This window comes from Notechis scutatus, chromosome 4, assembly GCF_049901735.1.
Source record: "Notechis scutatus isolate UNSWTSFEM ecotype Mainland chromosome 4, rNotScu1.2, whole genome shotgun sequence".
Lineage (NCBI taxonomy): Eukaryota > Metazoa > Chordata > Lepidosauria > Squamata > Elapidae > Notechis > Notechis scutatus.
Window position 1 is genome coordinate 97,304,730 of NC_142012.1, and position 17,531 is coordinate 97,322,260.

The 17,531-nt window shown below is 45.1% G+C and overlaps 1 protein-coding gene across 1 annotated transcript in view; it reads left to right on the forward strand.

Moving 5' to 3' along the window:
* Positions 1-10,387: 10,387 nt before the first annotated feature.
* LOC113425158 (lysosomal acid lipase/cholesteryl ester hydrolase-like) overlaps positions 10,388-17,531 on the forward strand; it is a 34,952-nt gene continuing 27,808 nt past the window's right edge. The window contains exons 1-3 of the mRNA XM_087965675.1: positions 10,388-10,489; positions 11,256-11,373; positions 13,588-13,786. Of these exons, the coding sequence (XP_087821801.1) occupies positions 10,388-10,489; positions 11,256-11,373; positions 13,588-13,786 (419 nt within the window). The remainder of the gene's footprint in view (positions 10,490-11,255; positions 11,374-13,587; positions 13,787-17,531) is intronic.

Here is a 17,531-nt window from a genome sequence, read left to right on the forward strand (position 1 = left end):
GCCACTGCTGCAGCTGCAGTGGTACCTGCCTCAGCAACTCAGGCAAGGCTCTGGCTCCACAACTAGTTGCCACCATAGCAGCTCAGCCAACAGCTCCAGCCTGGGCTGCGCAACTGAGAAGGAGAAGCCGCAAACCACCAGCCCTTGGAGTGAAGTACAATGGAGACCCTAAGCAGCTGGGGTTCTTCCTGGCTCAAGTCTGGACCTCTATGCAAGAGTATGGTCCAGACATAGCCAGTGAAGTGGCAAAGTTATGGTGTGTGACCATGGTGCTGAAGGACACTGCAGTGTGTGAATGGGCACCTTCCACAACAATGATGCCCCAGAGCTTTGACTGGTTCATAGAGGCACTCCAAAAATGCTGGCCTGGCTGACCACAAGGCCAGAACCAGGATCAAGACCGTAAACCAGAGTTGCTGTCCTGTAGCTGCCTACACCCAAGAATTCTGAGATCTGGCATGCTGACTGACCGACATTGCAAGGCATGCTGATTGAATGCTTCCAGGATGGGCTGAATGATGATGTCTACAATAGCTGCATCTCTAGGGGAGGACCTCCCCAGTGGCGGGATTTAAATATTTTAGCAACTGGTTTGCCCAAGGTCCGGTTGGTTGTAGTGGGAGGCATGGTCCATCCCCATGTCCCAGTTCTGCCACACATGTCGGTCGAGCCTCCTGCGATGGCCAACCCAATCCTACATGAACCGGTTGTTAAATTACACTTTCCATCAAAGTGGATCCTGAGCTGCAATGGAGAAACAGGAAACAGAATGGCTGACATGAGGGAAGGAGGAGGAGCAGGGAGAAATAAATCAATGAACGAGTAGTTACACCGGTCAGATCCCTCCCCTAGATTCACTCTTTTTAAAATGGCCATGGGGCAGGACTTTATATCTATCCCCTAACAGCCCCAGGCTACCTCCACCAACTTCCACCTTAAAAGAATGGATTTTGCAATTATAAAACATTTGACCAGTAGTTAGAAAAGCTTTGGAGGAGGCAAGGGAAGCATATAAAAAATAAACCAACAAAAGGCGTTCAAAGTCTAAGTACCTTAAAGTTTGGGACAAAGTCTATCTATCCACCAAATACCTGATGTCTAGAAAACCCTCCCAAAAACTGGGTCTAAAGTACGTTGGCCCTTTCCCCATAAAAGGGGGTATTAATCCTGGGCCTGTTGAACTTAGCAAAAACACTGCAGCCTCCTAAAACCAGAAATCACTTCATCCCTACCCCTAGAAACAAAACTTCCTCCCAGTCCCATCATGATCAAAGGAGAGCAACATTGTGAGGTCAAGGATATATTGGACTGTCCCATGCACTGAGGTATATCCTTCCCTTTGAAACTGAGTGCATGGATTCCAAACATATTAAAGCATCCAAGCTACTTAAGAAGTTCCACGAATAATACCCAGGTAAACCTCAGTGACTGTCAAATTAATTATGCCTTTGCATCTGTCTCTTCCCCTTCTCTTTGGTTTCCTCTACAGATTAACATCTCTGAGAAGGGGGACAGAATGTCAGTCTTGCCATCTTTGGCTTGGCACCTGGCCAGGATCCTGACATCAAGAGCTAGAGAGACAAATGGGCAATAAACATGTATGGGGATGAGATGGGAAATAGGGAGGGGAAAATGACAGCTTGACAAAAACCAGGGCAGCACAGAACCAATTTGTGCCGGCACTCAAGGCCAGGCACCCTGAGAATGGAATATGGATTGCTCCAAATGCCTCAATGATTCTCAAAACACCTAGATGACTTTCCATTGACTGAAGATGAACTTGTCAAAGGGGAAGAGGAGGGGGGGAAAAAATTATCTCCTTTTGCATGGGAAACTTCAGTTATGGCCTGACTTTACTGCAACGAGCAACCTTCAGTAAAAGAACCTATCACTTCACATAAATGCAGTTGAGGGTCTTTCTTTCCTAAGAGGTCTGACTGGGGCAGGTCTGACAAAAAGTCTTCAAGGAAAACCAAGTCCAGTTGCCTTTTGAAAAAGCTTCATAAGCAATTGTATTTTTGCTTCATTTCTATCAGCCCTCATTATCTGAACTGAATTTTAAGGGAAGCACTGTTGTACAAGCAATTCCTCCCTTGTTGATGCTGCTCAAAAGGATAAACCACTGAGAACATTCTCGCAGGCAATTCTATGTCTATGGACAGAGAAGTGGCTGTAAAGAAAACCTCATGAGCAAAGTTTTCTCCCTACAAATATAAACACCCAACTCATGGATATTCAGAGAGGGTGACCAATGTTGACTCTTCCTACATGTTCAGGATTTGAAAGAAATTCTTTCACCTTGAAAGTTGATTGAGTCTTCTAGAGAGATGATAGAAGAAGGGATTAAGAGAAACAACTGGATCGGTGACTGAAAGAATATTTTTAGGATCAGTGAGTACAAAATCTATGAAAATATTTTTTTTTAATCTCACAACCCTTATGTTTATTCCAAATTGCTTCTAGAATATATTACTGACTATGTAATGCCAAACAGGTGGTAGGAGGAGGATAGTTGAATAGACTGGGAAACTTTGGGCTAGGAAATTAATAAATCACTTACTAGTTAAATTCATTTATATGAATCAGCACACTGAATTTGTTTTCATATTTAAAAAGTACTGGTGCCTTCTTTCAATAAAATAGAGAATGAATACAGGAGCTTCAGTCACCTAGTTAAATTGCTACTCACCTCTCCCTGTATTAGCTCTGCTTTAAAACAATGCTTTTTAAGCCCTTCTTTCTGATCTAGGGATAGTTCTAATTCTGATCAACTATCACATGTCATGTCCTCTCCTTTGAACACCTGGTTGCTGCTTCGTGCAGCCATTTTTACCTGGGTTGATGGACTCATATGGTCTCCAGAAGATTGGAAGTTAAATTTCTGGTTTTTATCTGACAGTTATCTCAATGAACTATCCTTGCCCTGGGTTTTCCCACCCCTTCTAAAAATTTATAGTTCTGCTCAGTCCCTATATTTTCCAGTGGGCACTCTTTCAATTACTACCCAGGCTGGATGAAAATATTGGTCTCCTCACCCCCTCTCACAGTATTGCATAGGCTTCAGTACCTCTTTTTTCTATAATTTACAGTCTGCTTTTATGTTTAGATGGCGGGAGGTTGCTTAAAGACTTTGGATTTTGTGTGTCTCACTCCCTCTTTCTGAGCCGTGATGGAGCAGTGATTAAAGTGCAGGATTGCAGGCAACTTCTATAGCCTGCAGTTCGATCTTGCCAGGGCTTGAGACTGGGTCAACCTTCCATCCATCTAAGGTTGATAAAATGGGGACCCAGATTATTGGGGCAATATGCAAATAATGCTTCTACATTATAAACCACTCAGAGAATCCTGTAAAGGATGGGGAAGTAAATAAGCCTAAAGACTAATCCTATTGCAGTTTTTTCTTGAGGTTAAAAAGGAGGAAATATATTTTTCATAATACAGTTGCTTGAATACAGTTGCATAATACTTGACTATTCCAGATATGAAGAGACACCTTACCTCTCATCAATATTAACCTTCTTAGATTACCAGCCTTCCAGTGTAACCAGCACAACAAATAAAACAGCCTTACAAATTAAGAATAAGAAGAGCTGGCACAATCTAATTAATGACAGTGTTACAGATATTCACATCATATTTCTACCAACTAAACTCCATCTAAATTGCAACAAGGGTGATGGGACAGCCTCAATTTCAATAACATGTTTTTCCATAAATATGGAGTCAGCCAATAAAACCACACACTCCTCATCACCATTACCACTGCAATAGGGCTATCAAGCATGGATGCAATTGCCGGGCCATGGTTCTGATCTGTAAGGGGAAGGCAACTCCATCCAAAAAAGGTATATCTCTAATGGGAGGAATCTCCGTATGGAAACAGGGCATGGCAGCTACTTCAGAAACAAATATGCATAAAGATTTTAGCTGGTTTTACCAATCTGGTGTATCTTAGATGTGCTGTCTCACATAGCCAGTCGTAAACATACTGCTTGTGCAGTTCTTTGACTCCTGGCCACTTGATTTTTCAAGAAATAACTGTAGCTCTACTTGGTCTAGGTTTTTAATTTATTTATTTGCAACACACTTGGCTTTTACACAAAAAAAATCTTCCAGTTGGAACTGATCTAAGAGAATCCAACGTAATAGAATAGACAATTTCTTTTGCTGTTTGTGTCAAGATGAAAGAGTACTATCCTCCCATAAGACTTCCCATACCCAGGTTCAATGAGTAGAGAAGAGATCAAAGCGGCTTCTTGCCAAACAAGTAAATCCCCTGGTTAGGGATAGCTGACTGTAGCCTTATTTAAGAAACAGTTCTGATACATGCTGTCTTTCCTGGGTCTGGGATTTGACTGATTTCTACCTCTTATATGATACTTGTGTGTGGCTTCTATTTGTGTAAGAAACCTTGAATCTCTAATCTTTGGACTGGATGACAAACCTGACTTTATTCTTGGACCAGAGATTGGATTGGGTTCGCTGTTTATCTCTCACATCTTGAAGTGAAGTGTTAAATTCCATTGCAACTGTGTTTGTGTGTGATTAGAACCTGCAACAGGACAAATAGTATATACTAATAGCCTGGCTAAGAATTTTAAGTAAAATGTAATGGTATAGTGTCTTACAAATACTTTGAAACCCAGTGGTACTTGGTAACGAACTGCTTTAAAATCCATTTAATTTGGTACTCAATGCATATTGTCATAAACATTTTGACCTGATACTTATCATGTATTTGGTACTCAATGCACAAGTTAGAATTTGTCAATTTTGGCTGCCTTGAGACTCACTGTTAGATCGGGGTGGATCGGTTCCCAGAGAGACACGAGACCATAGTAACTTTCAGCTCTTTATTTTAGTTCAGCTCAGTACAAGGAAACTGGAGCCGCAGCAACCCTTCATATAGGGATTGCTCCCAGCTCGGCGGCCAATGGCAGCACTTTGAATCTCCCGCGATCAGCTCGGCCAATCGCAGTAGATTCCTAACGCTCCAATCACAGCCACTGAGTCAACCAATCCGGTTGCGGTCTGTGCGGACCAATCAGGTGTCAGGTTTTGGAGTATGCTAATATAGCACACCCCTCCCCTCTTGGTTTCGTCTGGCGGTGCGTAGTGATGTAGTCGCGTAGGTAGGCGGGGTTTCGTACCCACCTAGTTGACCTGCGCGGTTCAGTTCCAGCGAGGTCCTCGACCGGTTCAGACGGACTCCTTGTCACTCCAGTTCCCTGGGATGGAACCGCCTGGAAGGGTGAGCCGGGCCTTATTTGGTGGCTCCCTCCCGGTCTACTCGGGCTGGTTGAACTGGCTAGGCTGCTCCTTCCAGGTGAAGTCTCCTGAAGTTCCTGATCGGCTGGTCCAGCGTCTACTGTTGAGTAAGGTTGGTTTAATTTGGGTTGGTTTATTCTGGGTGGGGGGTGTTCTGTTTGCGTTTTAGCATTCTCTTCGCCTCTTTCTTTATTGTTTGATGTTCCCCCCTCTTGGTCGGGTGTTTGGTTGCTGTTAGCGGCTATTCTTGACCTTAGCTGGTCGATGTGCCGCTTCCAGCTTCTTCCGTCGGTGGTTTGCAGTCGGTAAGACCGGGGGCCCGTTATTTGGGTGATTGTTGCCGGTACCCAGATTGTGTCCCCTGTAAAGTTTTTAGCATAGACGGTATCTCCAATGTTAAATGTCCTGTATTTGCTGGAGGAGTCCGGGGGTTTTTCCGGGTTGTATGTGGGGTGCATTCTGTCTAATGTGGATCTTAGCTTTCTGCCCATCAATAATTCTGCTGGGCTTTTGTTTGTGGTTGAGCTGGGTGTGATGTGCTGGATAAGAAGCATTTTATTAATTTTGTCTTGTATGTTGCCGGTTTCGATTTTTTGAATTGTATTTTTTGTGTATTGAACCATGCGTTCCGCCCGCCCGTTCACCGCCGGATGAGTGGGCACGGTTAGTGCATGGCGTATGCCCTGACCTGCCAGGAATTGTTCGAATGCTAGTGCAGTAAACTGTGGCCCATTATCCGACACTAGCACATCTGGCAGGCCATGCGTGGCAAAGAGTTTGCTTAGTTTCTTGATGACGGCCTCTGTTGTCATTGATTCCATGGTGCTTACCTCCAACCAGTTGGAGTAAGCATCGACAGTGATGAGGTACATATGTCCCTTGGTTGGCCCCGCGAAGTCTATGTGGATTCTAGACCAGGGGCCTCTTGGAGTTTCCCACTCTCGGATCGGGGCGGTGGGGGGGCTTGGTCTAGTCTCCTGGCACCTTTTGCATGTGGCTACCCAGTTTTCAATTTGTTTGTCCATTCCTGGCCACCAGGCGTAACTCCTGGCCAGGCTTTTCATCTTAACCATCCCTGGGTGCCCCTCATGCAGCATTCCCAACACCCTTTCCTGCAAAGTCTCTGGAATAACAACTCTGTCCCCCCAAAGTATGCAGCCCTTTTGGGTAAAGAGTTCAGTTTGTCAGTTTCTGAAGGGTTTGAATTGTTCGTCTCTGTCCCCTTCAGGCCATCCTTTTCCCACCCAGCTCAAGACCCGCGTCAGCCGCTTGTCTTTATTGGTTTCTCTGGCAATGTCTGGCGCGGTCAGGAGTGGGTTGGGTAATGTTTCTATTTGCGGGGTTGTCGTTGTGGGTGCTGGGTCGTCTTCCAGGTCTGGTAGTGGGGAATGGCTCAATGCGTCCACGTGTGAGATGTCCTTGCCGGGTCGGTGTGTCAGCTGGTAATTGTAGGCGGCAAGGAATTCGGACCACCTTGTCATCCTCGGTGATAGGATGTTCGGGGTGGCCTTATTCCCTGCCAGGATCCCTAGCAGCGGCTTGTGGTCGATGACGATGGTAAAAGTCCTACCATAAAGGTACTCATGGAATCTTTTGATGCCGGCGACGACTGCTAGGGCTTCCTTGTCCAGCTGACTGTAATTCCTTTCCGGCTTGGACAGCGTCCTTGAAAAGAAAGCGATGGGTGCTTCCTTACCATCCGGCAGCGTGTGGCTGAGGATGGCTCCGACTCCGAATGATGAGGCATCGCATGTCACTGTCAACGGCAGGGTCTCGCTATATTGGATGAGGACCGCATTGGAGGTTAGTAGGTTTTTTGTGTTAGCAAAAGCGTTTTCCTCCCGCTTCCCCCAGGTCCAAATGGCTGTTTTATCCAACAGCCTGTGCAACGGTTCCACCACGGTTGCCTTCTGGGGCAGGAAAACATTGTAAAAGTTAATGAGCCCCAGGAAGGCTTGCAGTTCGGTTTTGTTTCTTGGTCTTGGGGCTTCCTTGATGGCTCTAAGTTTTTTTTCTGTGGGGTGGATCCCGTGTCTGTCTAGGAGGTACCCCAGAAATTCGACCCTTTCTGCCCTCAGTTGGCATTTCTCTTTCTTAACTTTAAGTCCCGAGTCTCTGAATTTCTTCAGTACCTCCCTTAGCCGGGCTTCCAATTGTTTCTCGTTTGTCGCGGCCACTAGTACATCATCAAAATAGGGCACCACCCCCTTTATGCCTTGAAGAAGCCTCTCCATTAGGCTCTGGAAGACCCCTGGCGCCACGCTGACTCCGAATTGGAGTCGGTTACAACGGAAGGCCCCTCGGTGGGTCACAATCGTCTGGGCTTCGGCAGTTGTGGCATCGACCGGCAGTTGTTGGTAGGCTTGTGCCAGGTCAAGTTTCGCGAAGACCCGGCCTCCCCCCAGTGAGTGCAGAAGGTGCTGTACTACTGGCACAGGGTATGCGCTCTGTTGGAGCGCATGGTTGAGGGTGGCCTTATAGTCCCCGCAGATTCTCACGGACCCATCTGGTTTGATGGGGGTGACTATGGGGGTCTCCCACCGGGCGTGATCGATTGGCTCCAGCACCCCTTGAACGATGAGCTTGTCTAGTTGCTCATCTATCTTGGGTTTGAGTGCAAATGGCACTCGTCGCAGCTTAAGGCGGATTGGGGCGATGCTTGGGTCTAGATTAAATGCAATTGGGGACCCCCGGTACTTGCCTAAGCTGTCGTCGAAGACTTCCTGGAAATCCCTCACAAGAGCCTCTTCCCAGTCCGCCTCGTCAATGTGGTGTATCCCGGTCACTTCGATGCCCAGGGATGCGAACCACTGCAGTCCCAGGAGGCTTGGGCAGTCTCGGTCGTCGATTGTCAGGGGCAACACTTCTGTACGCCCCTTGAATGAAATTTTAAAGTGTCCTATTCCAACTACAGGGATGCGGTTTCCCTGGTAGTCCTTGAGGGTTAGTTTCTGGTCTTCCAACTCGCGGTGGCGGATGGTGGGTGCCAGGCGCTTGATTGTGCACCAGGAAACCATGGAGAGGTAGGACCCGGAGTCCACCTCCATCTCGCATGGTTGGTCCTCGATACCCACTGTCACGTGTACCTTTCTGGCGTCGATGGTGGAGGAATGGCCGATGACGACCGTCTGGTGGGTCTCCTCCCTCTGCCTCGCCTCGCTAAGTCGCTTGCTCCGGCCCTCTCGGCTCCAGCGGCTTTCCGTGTGGCGGTCTCTGGGCTTGGTGGGGGTGCCATCTTGCCGTCGGGGGCTGTCATCTCGTCGTCGGGGGCTGTAGTTCCTTTTGTTCTGGCACACTCTGGTGATGTGCCCCCGCTTTTCGTAATGCCAGCAAATGGCCTCAAGGAAACGGCATTCCGAGCGGGGGTGATCGCCTCCGCAGCCGGCACATTAGAACCTCGACTTACGTCCCCTCGGTTCTCGCCGATCCCGTGCTGTCTGGAGCCGGTGGATCTCCTCCTCCTCGTCCGCAGTTTCCGAGAAGGAGTCAATGTTGCCGTGGTGGGTGGTGATGGTTTCTCGCTGGCTGGTCTCAACATGCTTCTCCGGTGTTGGGGTCGTCTGGATAGCCACCAGTCGGTCTGCTGTGCTCGTTTGCCGCATCCGGGCTGCCGATTTGGGGGTCGCCTTGGTGGCAGCGGCCTCAACAAGGGCATTGGCGAGGGAAATGTCGCCTTTTGCCATGAGCCGGCTTTGTAGGATGGGGTCCCTGAGTCCTAGGACGACGCGGTCTCGCAGGGCTTCGTCCAGGTCAGTGAAGTCACACAGGCCTCCAAGATCCCTCAGCGCCACCACAAAGTCACTGAGCCCCTCGCCCTCGCACTGGTCCTGCCGGTAGAATTCGTGCCACCGGATGAGGATGGGCACGGTGGGGGGCATAGTGATTTCATAGTTTGGGCTCGAGATCAGCCCAGTCCATCTCCTTGACGTCGGCTGGTTTGGCCAGGGCTTTGGCCATCTTGAACACTGCGGGCCCACAGTGTGTTAGGAATACAGCCCTTTTCTTTTGGCCGTTGGCATTCTTGAGGTTGCTGCATTCAAGGAACATTTGGAATCTATCGGTGTAAGATTCCCAATCCTCAGCAGCGGGGTTGAAGGGTGCGGGTGGCGAGGTACTGCCGGCCATGCTGTCTGTCACGCTGTGCCGCTTCGCCACGTGCTCAGTTGGTCTCTTGTCTCACGATCCCACCTTCGTCGCCAGTGTTAGATCGGGGTGGATCGGTTCCCAGAGAGACACGAGACCATAGTAACTTTCAGCTCTTTATTTTAGTTCAGCTCAGTACAAGGAAACTGGAGCCGCAGCAACCCTTCATATAGGGATTGCTCCCGGCTCGGCAGCCAATGGCAGCGCTTTGAATCTCCCACGATCGGCTCGGCCAATCACAGTAGATTCCTAATGCTCCAATCACAGCCGCTGAGTCAACCAATCCGGTTGCGGTCCGTGCGGACCAATCAGGTGTCAGGTTTTGGAGTATGCTAATATAGCACACTCACTATGTTATTCCTTATGAGAAAAATGTGTCTGGTATTCATTGTTTTTGGTACTCCGTGAGCCTCCTGGAACCAATTAACAATGAGTACGCCGGCACTACTATACAAAACCTATAGCAACATTCAGCATAACCTCTGGTTAAGATTATGGAATGCAGCTATCTTTGGCAAAAACTGAGCAGATGGCTTCAGCTATTTTTGATTGGTTGGAAAGTTTATCCTAGAGTCCTTTTTCCTATCATTTAATTCACATAGGAGGTAAATAGGTGAAAGAGGTAATGTGGAAACATGAGAGAAAGATATGTATGAAACCTAGCCAGTAGGTTTCTCTGTTGCTTAAACTTGATGTGGATCCTTGTTTGACATTTGTTTAGTCCACTGTTGAAGTGAGCTTAATGACTTTTCAGCACTCATTCAGATTGAAGCCATTTTCTAATTGGTATGGATTTGTGCCCGTTCTCTTTAGAAGTAAAATTCTGCTCAGGGGACTGTTTCTGGTTAAGGCAACAGATAGCAGAAGATATTTCAGGGCAACAGATGCTTTGCATCTTCAGGAAACGCATGTTTCTAAAAAGTTAATCAATAACTGAATTGCTTCGTATAGGATGAAGATGAGGAGTTTCATCATAATGGCTTATCTATGCCATGGAATGCTCAGCTTGGAAGGCCTGGAAACTTCAGAAAGACTTGACACTAACTATAAACTGGACCCGGAGTGTTTTATGAATATTGTATGTTAAATTCATTTTGACTGTTATATTTTGAAACCAGATACATAAAGGAAATGCCAAAGAGGCATCACTGCCAAATCTATAGCCCTCAAAGGGTTATTTAGTGCATTTACTCCAGTGTGATATAGAAATCTTTAATGCTAAATGCTATTTTATACAATATAAAAATCACCAAATAATGAAAGAAAAGTAAAGTCAAGAACATTTTTTAATTTTTTATTTAGTTTTTTATATCCAACCTATATATTTATAAATAACTCAAGGTGACAAATATACCTAGTATATATCCAACTGGCTTTCATCACGCTAAAGTACAGGTGTCAAGTACAGGTGAAACTCAAAAAATTAGAATATCATGCAAAAGTTCATTTATTTCAGTAATGCAACTTAATATATGAGATAGACTCATTACATGCAAAGCAAGTTAGTTCAAGCCATGATTTGTCATAATTGAGATGATTATGGCTTACAGCTCATGAAAACCCCGAATCCACAATCTCAGAAAATTAGAATATTATGAAAAGGTTCAATATTCTAGGCTCAAGTGTCCCACTCTAATCAGTGGATCCTCAACAAATAAATCTGATCTTGCTTATGGTCCATCTTTTGAAGGTCTATAATTTTGGCAACTTTCTTGATGTTGGAGGTCATGGAAGAGGAATATGCCTGAGGTTTCTACAGTATTCATCATCTTGTTTGCCCATTTATGTTCAGAAAATATAAATTCACACAAGTTTGCTCTGTTATCTTTTTTTCCTATGGACAGAGTGAAATTATCCATTTCCATAACTATCCAAGTGAGGAATATCATGTTGAAACAGAAGATGGATATATACTTCTCATTAACAGAATACCACATGGAAGGCATAATGGTGCATGTAAAGGTAAGACCATGGCCAAGTCAAATGGCATTCAATTGCAGTCTGGTTTAAGAAATGGCAAATGGACTTGCACTCCATACCTGGAAAGCACCTTTTTCTCTTCAGATCTGAAGGGCAGGACCATTCTACTCTTGACAAACCTATATGACCTCGTGCAAGAATTTTACAGAACATGGCTGAGAATACTTTTCAATAACTGAGGTGGAATGATCTATCTCATCAAAATGAAATGTGATGATTTCAGAATGAACATCGATATTTGTATTGGGTGTTACCAGGAATTGTACTGTAACCTTCTCCTTTCAATATCATAGAAAAGGAGATAGTCTTTTTCTAGCATATGAATATAGAGTTAAATAAGTTAAGAAGGGGATTGTTATATAATGTATGTAGTATGTAGAGTAGTTTAAAGTAAAATGTAGTCATTAACGTTACAGTAAAAAACTTGTATTAATTATAATTGTTATTGTACAAGATATTTGTACCCAGACAACACACTGTTTAAATGGAAGATGGACTGGTTGTAAAAATAAAATAAAAAAATTATATTAAAATAAAGAAAAAGAAAAGGATATAGTACAGAAAATAGAATAACACAGTTGGAAGGGATCAATCCAATCCTCTGCAAAAGTAGGAGAATCTATTTCCAATATTAGCCTATATATAGGATTGAACTCACAGCCTCCTGATTGTGAGAAAAGAACTCTACCTCTAGGCCACTAGAGCTGCTTAGTCAATGTTCCTTGAAGGACCTATAAATTTAAGTGACCAACTGACTGATTAATTGAGATTTTGAGAATCTTACACAACTCTTTTCAATTAAAACAAGTTTTAAAAACAAGAATGGCATTATAAAATGGCTATTGTGACAAGTACTGGCAACAGATGTCGCAAAAAAGAAACCACCAAGAACAAAAGCGCCCAATATACAAACTAGATTTAAAAAAAAAAAATACATTGAAAGGTGACTCCTGTTTTAGAAGAACTGGTAAAAAGTTTTAGCTATTAAATCTGCTTAGTAGTCCAATGCATAATTTAAATAGGTTGAGTCTTGAAAGATTAAGAGAAATATATACTCAATTTGAGCGTATACTGAGGCATCCGGAGGTATTTTAATTATAATACTTGTCAGCTCTGAGATTCAGCTGCCAAGATTGTTATAAGCAATGCAAAGGGGGTTGGAGGAGTTGGAAAGTTCAAGGTATGTCACATTTAAAAAGTCCAACTGTAGTTAATTGGTTCTCGTCATTAATGAAATATAAGAAGTGGGAGGAGAGAAGGTGGATTTTGTGAAACCCGCTGACAATAACTTTCAGTTTGGAAATTGAATAGAAGTACCAGAGCTGTTCCTAATAAATCAGTTGGAGGTTATACTTGTTTCGGAGTGATTGATTACCATGGACAATTCTGGATGCCTAACAATACTATTTCTAAGACAATTGGTAATCCAATAGGCAATTTCTTTTTTTTTAAAAAAGAAAAGTTCTACATCCTTTGCATATAAGGGTCTAGATTTGGATCAGTGGTGGGATTCAATTTTTTTTACTACCGGTTCTGTGGGCGTGGCTTGGTGGGCATGGTGTGGCTTGGTGGGCGTGGTGTGGCTTGGTGGGCGTGGCTTGGTGGGCATGGCAGGGGAAGGATACTGTAAATCTCCATTCCCAGCCCACTCCAGAGGAAGGATACTGTAAAATTCCTATTCTGTCCCCACCCCACCAACCTGCTTTCCAGCTCCATTCTCCTGTACAGTGTCCACAGGAGTAAGAAGATCCAGCTGATTAGCTGGGACTCGGGAGGTAGAGAATAGATTGGGGCGGGACTAGTCAGAGTGGTATTCCAAACTACTCAAAATTTCCACTACTGGTTCTCCAGAACTGGTCAGAACCTGCTGAATACCACCTCTGATTTGGATATTATATCATGATACTATTGAGAATATATTGTAATGTTAGAGACAAAGGAATGGAATTGGATATGCTTAGAGTAGATCCATTGAATCAGTAAAACCTCAGTTCCTAAACTCTATAGCTTTAGCCACATAATGATCATGCTTTCATTCCAGCCAGTGTAACATACACTATTTCTAATAATAGACTGTGACAATGCACCAGAAATGGTGATTCTTTGGAAGTTTTATTTGAAACCAATACATTTTTTTTTTTTTGCAGTCTTCAATGATCTGGCTCATTTAAAAAAGCATCTCTTTTTATTTTACAGTTGCACGGCCGGTTGTGTTTTTGCTACATAGTGTCCTTGGAGATGGTTCCCACTGGATTTCTAACCAGCCCCACAACAGTTTTGGTTTCATATTAGCAGATAATGGTTATGATGTTTGGCTTGGAAATAGCAGAGGAAACATCTGGTCTTCAAATCATAAGACACTGAAGCCGTGGCAGAAGGAATTCTGGAGCTTTAGGTAAGAATATTTAAAAGGGATAGCAGATAATTAATTATTATTGTTCTGCATTGCACATTAACATTCTTGTAAAACCCCATCCTGATTGGCCGAGATGTACAGCGCTCGGATTGGCTGAGCGAGCCGCACTGATTGGCCCGTTGCAAATCTCCCGCGATTGGAGGAAACCGATCACGGGGAATTCGAAACGGTGTCATTGGCTGCGGCTGGCCAGGCAAGTTCAATATAAGCCGCCACCGATCTGAAGAAGCCGAGCCGATCTCAGAGCGAAATAAAAGTCACTGAGTCTCGCGTCTCCTTTACGATCGGCGAGCATGACACTGGCGACAAGGGTGGGATCGCGGAACTGATAACCCCCAAGCACATGGCACCAAGACAATAGCAGCCGACAAGATGGCCAGCAACATCACGCCACCCGCACCCTTTAACCAGGCTACTGAGGACTGGGAATCATACATTGATCGATTCCTGAAAGTAGCAACCTCAAGGACGCGAATGGACAGAAAAAAAGGGCCGTATTCCTGACACACTGCGGGCCCGCAGTGTTCAAGATGGCGAAAGCCCTCGCGAAACCCGAAGATGTAAAGGCGATGGACTGGGCCAATCTCGAACCCTTGTTGCGAAGCCACTATGCCCCCGCTGTGCCCACCCTCATCAGATGGCACGACTTCTACCGAAGGGACCAGAAGGAGGGTGAGAGCATTAGTGATTTCGTGGCTGATCTACGAGATCCGGGAGGCATGTGCGGCTTCACAGACATAGATGAGGCCCTGCGAGACTGCGTCGTCCTGGGCCTCAAGGACCCTGTTCTAAAGAGCCGGTTGATGGCGAGGGGCGACATCTCCCTCACGGAAACCCTCGCCGAGGCAACCGCAGCCGAGGCAACCCAGAAGTCAGCGGCGTGAATGCGACGGATGGACACAGCAGAGCGGCCCGCAACCTCCGAAACAACACCGATGCCCAAAACACATTCGGAAATGAGCCGCCAAGTGACCACCACCACCCATCATGGTGACTTCGACTCCTTCTCCGACACTGCAGATGAAGAGGAGGACATCCACCGACTCCAAGCGGAATGAGACCGGCACGAGCGGTGGAGCCGTAAGTCAGGGCTTCAATGCGCCGGGTGCGGGGGCGACCATCCTCGGTCAGAATGCCGGTTTTTTGACGCGATCTGCCGACAATGCGACAAGAGGGGCCACATCGCCAGAATCTGCCGATTCAAGTGGACCTACAGCCCCCGGTGACAAAACAGCAGCAGCAGGAGATGGGACGGCACCCCCCCCCAAGGCAAGGGACCGACAAGCCGAGAGCCGGTGGAGCTGAGACGGACGGAGCCGATGCAACGGCAAGAACCGACAAAGGGAAGAGACCCATCAGACGGTCATCATCGGCCATTCATCAAGCTGGGATGCCCGCAAGGTACACGTGGAGGTGGGCATTGAGGGCCAGCCATGCAAAATGGAGGTGGACTCCGGATCCTACCTCTCCATGGTTGCATGGCGGGAAATCAAGCGCCTGGTGCCTACCATCCACAAGCGATGGGGATTCGAAACGGTGTCATTGGCCGCGGCTGGCCAGGCAAGTTCAATATAAGCCGCCACCGATCCGAAGAAGCCGAGCCGATCTCAGAGCGAAATAAAAGAGCTTAAAAAGTCACTGAGTCTCGCGTCTCCTTTACGATCGGCGAACATGACAATTATCTTAAAAAGATAGAAGCAGGGGATAGTTTGCTGTAGTGGTCAAGGCATACCTGATGGTGAAAGGAAAGTTCGATGCTGTAAAAATCTATACTCCATAGGAACCTGGATTGTAAGATCCATGAGTCAAGGCAAGCTGGATGTGGTCAAACAAGAGGTGATAAGACTGAACATCAACATCTTAGGGATCAGAGAACTAAAATGGACAGGAATGGATAAATTTAATTCAGATGACCATCAGGTATACTACTGCAGGCAAGAATCCCTCAGAAGAAATGGAGTAGCCCTCATAGTCAATAAAAGAGTAGGAAAAGTAGTACTGGGATACAATCCCCAAAATGACAGAATGATCTCAGTTTGAATCCAAAGCAAACCATTCAACATCAGAGTTGTCCAACCACTAACCACTGGTGCTGAAGAGGATGAAGTTGACCAGTACTATGAAGCCCTACAACACCTTCTAGAATTAACACCAAAAAATGATGTCCTTATCATCATGGGGGATTCGAATGCTAAAGCAGGAAGCCCAAAGATAACCAGAATAACAGGCAAGTTTGGCCTTGGAGTACAAAATGAAGCGGGGCCCAGGCTGGTAAAATTTTGTCAAAAGAATAACATTCTTTTCCAACAACCCAAGAGACGACTCTGCACATGGACATCACCAGGCAGTCAACACAGAAATCAGATTGACTATGTGCTCTGCAGCCAAAGATAGAGAAGCTCTATACAGTCAGTAAAACAAGACCAGAAGCTGACTGTGGCTCAGATCATGAGCTGCAAAATTTGCAAAATTTAGACTTAAATTGAAGAAAGTAGGGAAAAGCACTAGGCCACTAAGATATGAACTAAATTAAATCCCTGATGAATATACAGTAGAGGTGACATTTAAGGAATTAGATCTGATAGAGTGTCTGAAGAACTATGGACGGAAGTTCACAACATTGTACAAGAGGTAGCAACTAAAACCATCCCAAAGAAAAAGAAATAGAAGAAAGCAAAATGACTGTCTGACGAAGCTTTCAAATAGCTCAGGAAAAAAGGGAAGCGAAAAACAAAGGAGAAAGAGAAAGAAACACCCAATTGAATGCAGAATTCCAGAAAATAGCTAGAAGAGATAAGAATGCCTTCTTAAATGAACAGTGCAAAGAAATAGAAGAAAACAATAGAATAGGGAGTGTTAGGTATAACATTGATACCAAATATGGTTTGGGTGAATAAATATATAAAACTTAGATATCATGGTTTAAGTGCTTATCACTTTAAGCACAAAGCTGCAGGCAATTAGCCGATTAAGGGTGCGGTTAGAAGTTACAATATAAGGAAGCATTAGAAGCTGGAAAGCTTACTGTCTCTTACTGTGACTGTGACTGTGACTGTGACTGTGATTAACTGTGAGTACTGATTGTACTGTGCCTGTGACTGAGATGATCCTGTCTGCTACTGTTTGCTGATTTACTGCGGAATTCAACTGTTCTACTGTTTGAGCGTCTTGCTGAATATCCAGCGATTGTTCCTCTGGAGAGAGGCACCGGAGGAGGAGAAGATATCTTTATCGGCTGATAAAGATATTGTAAGGACTCTTAACTTGGACTGTAATAGTGAGTCTTACTGGATGGAAATATAGTGAATGACTAATGGACTGAATGACAATGCTTTAAACTCTAAATGGATTAAAAACTATTTAAACTACAAACAGTGTTTGTGTTCAGTGTGTGTATACTCTGGGGCCCTTCCACTCTCGTTTGGCTGCCTGGCTTGACTACTGCTGCAATACTCTGCTAGGGGTTAATCCCAATCACTAACATTGGTTATGGGCCCAGCAGCATAGTCTAACTAACCAGGATATAGCAGAGAGAGTTGGTGTGAGTTGCACATTACTGTAAAAACAAACTGTTTTAATTAGTTTAAAATAGTCAAAATATCTGAAGAGTAATGGCACAAGTAAATTTGTCACAACTGTCCATGATATCCAGGCTGGACGGAACAAACTATGTTTCATGGTCAATGAAATGTAGTTTACTTCTACGTAAAGAAGGTTTGTGGGA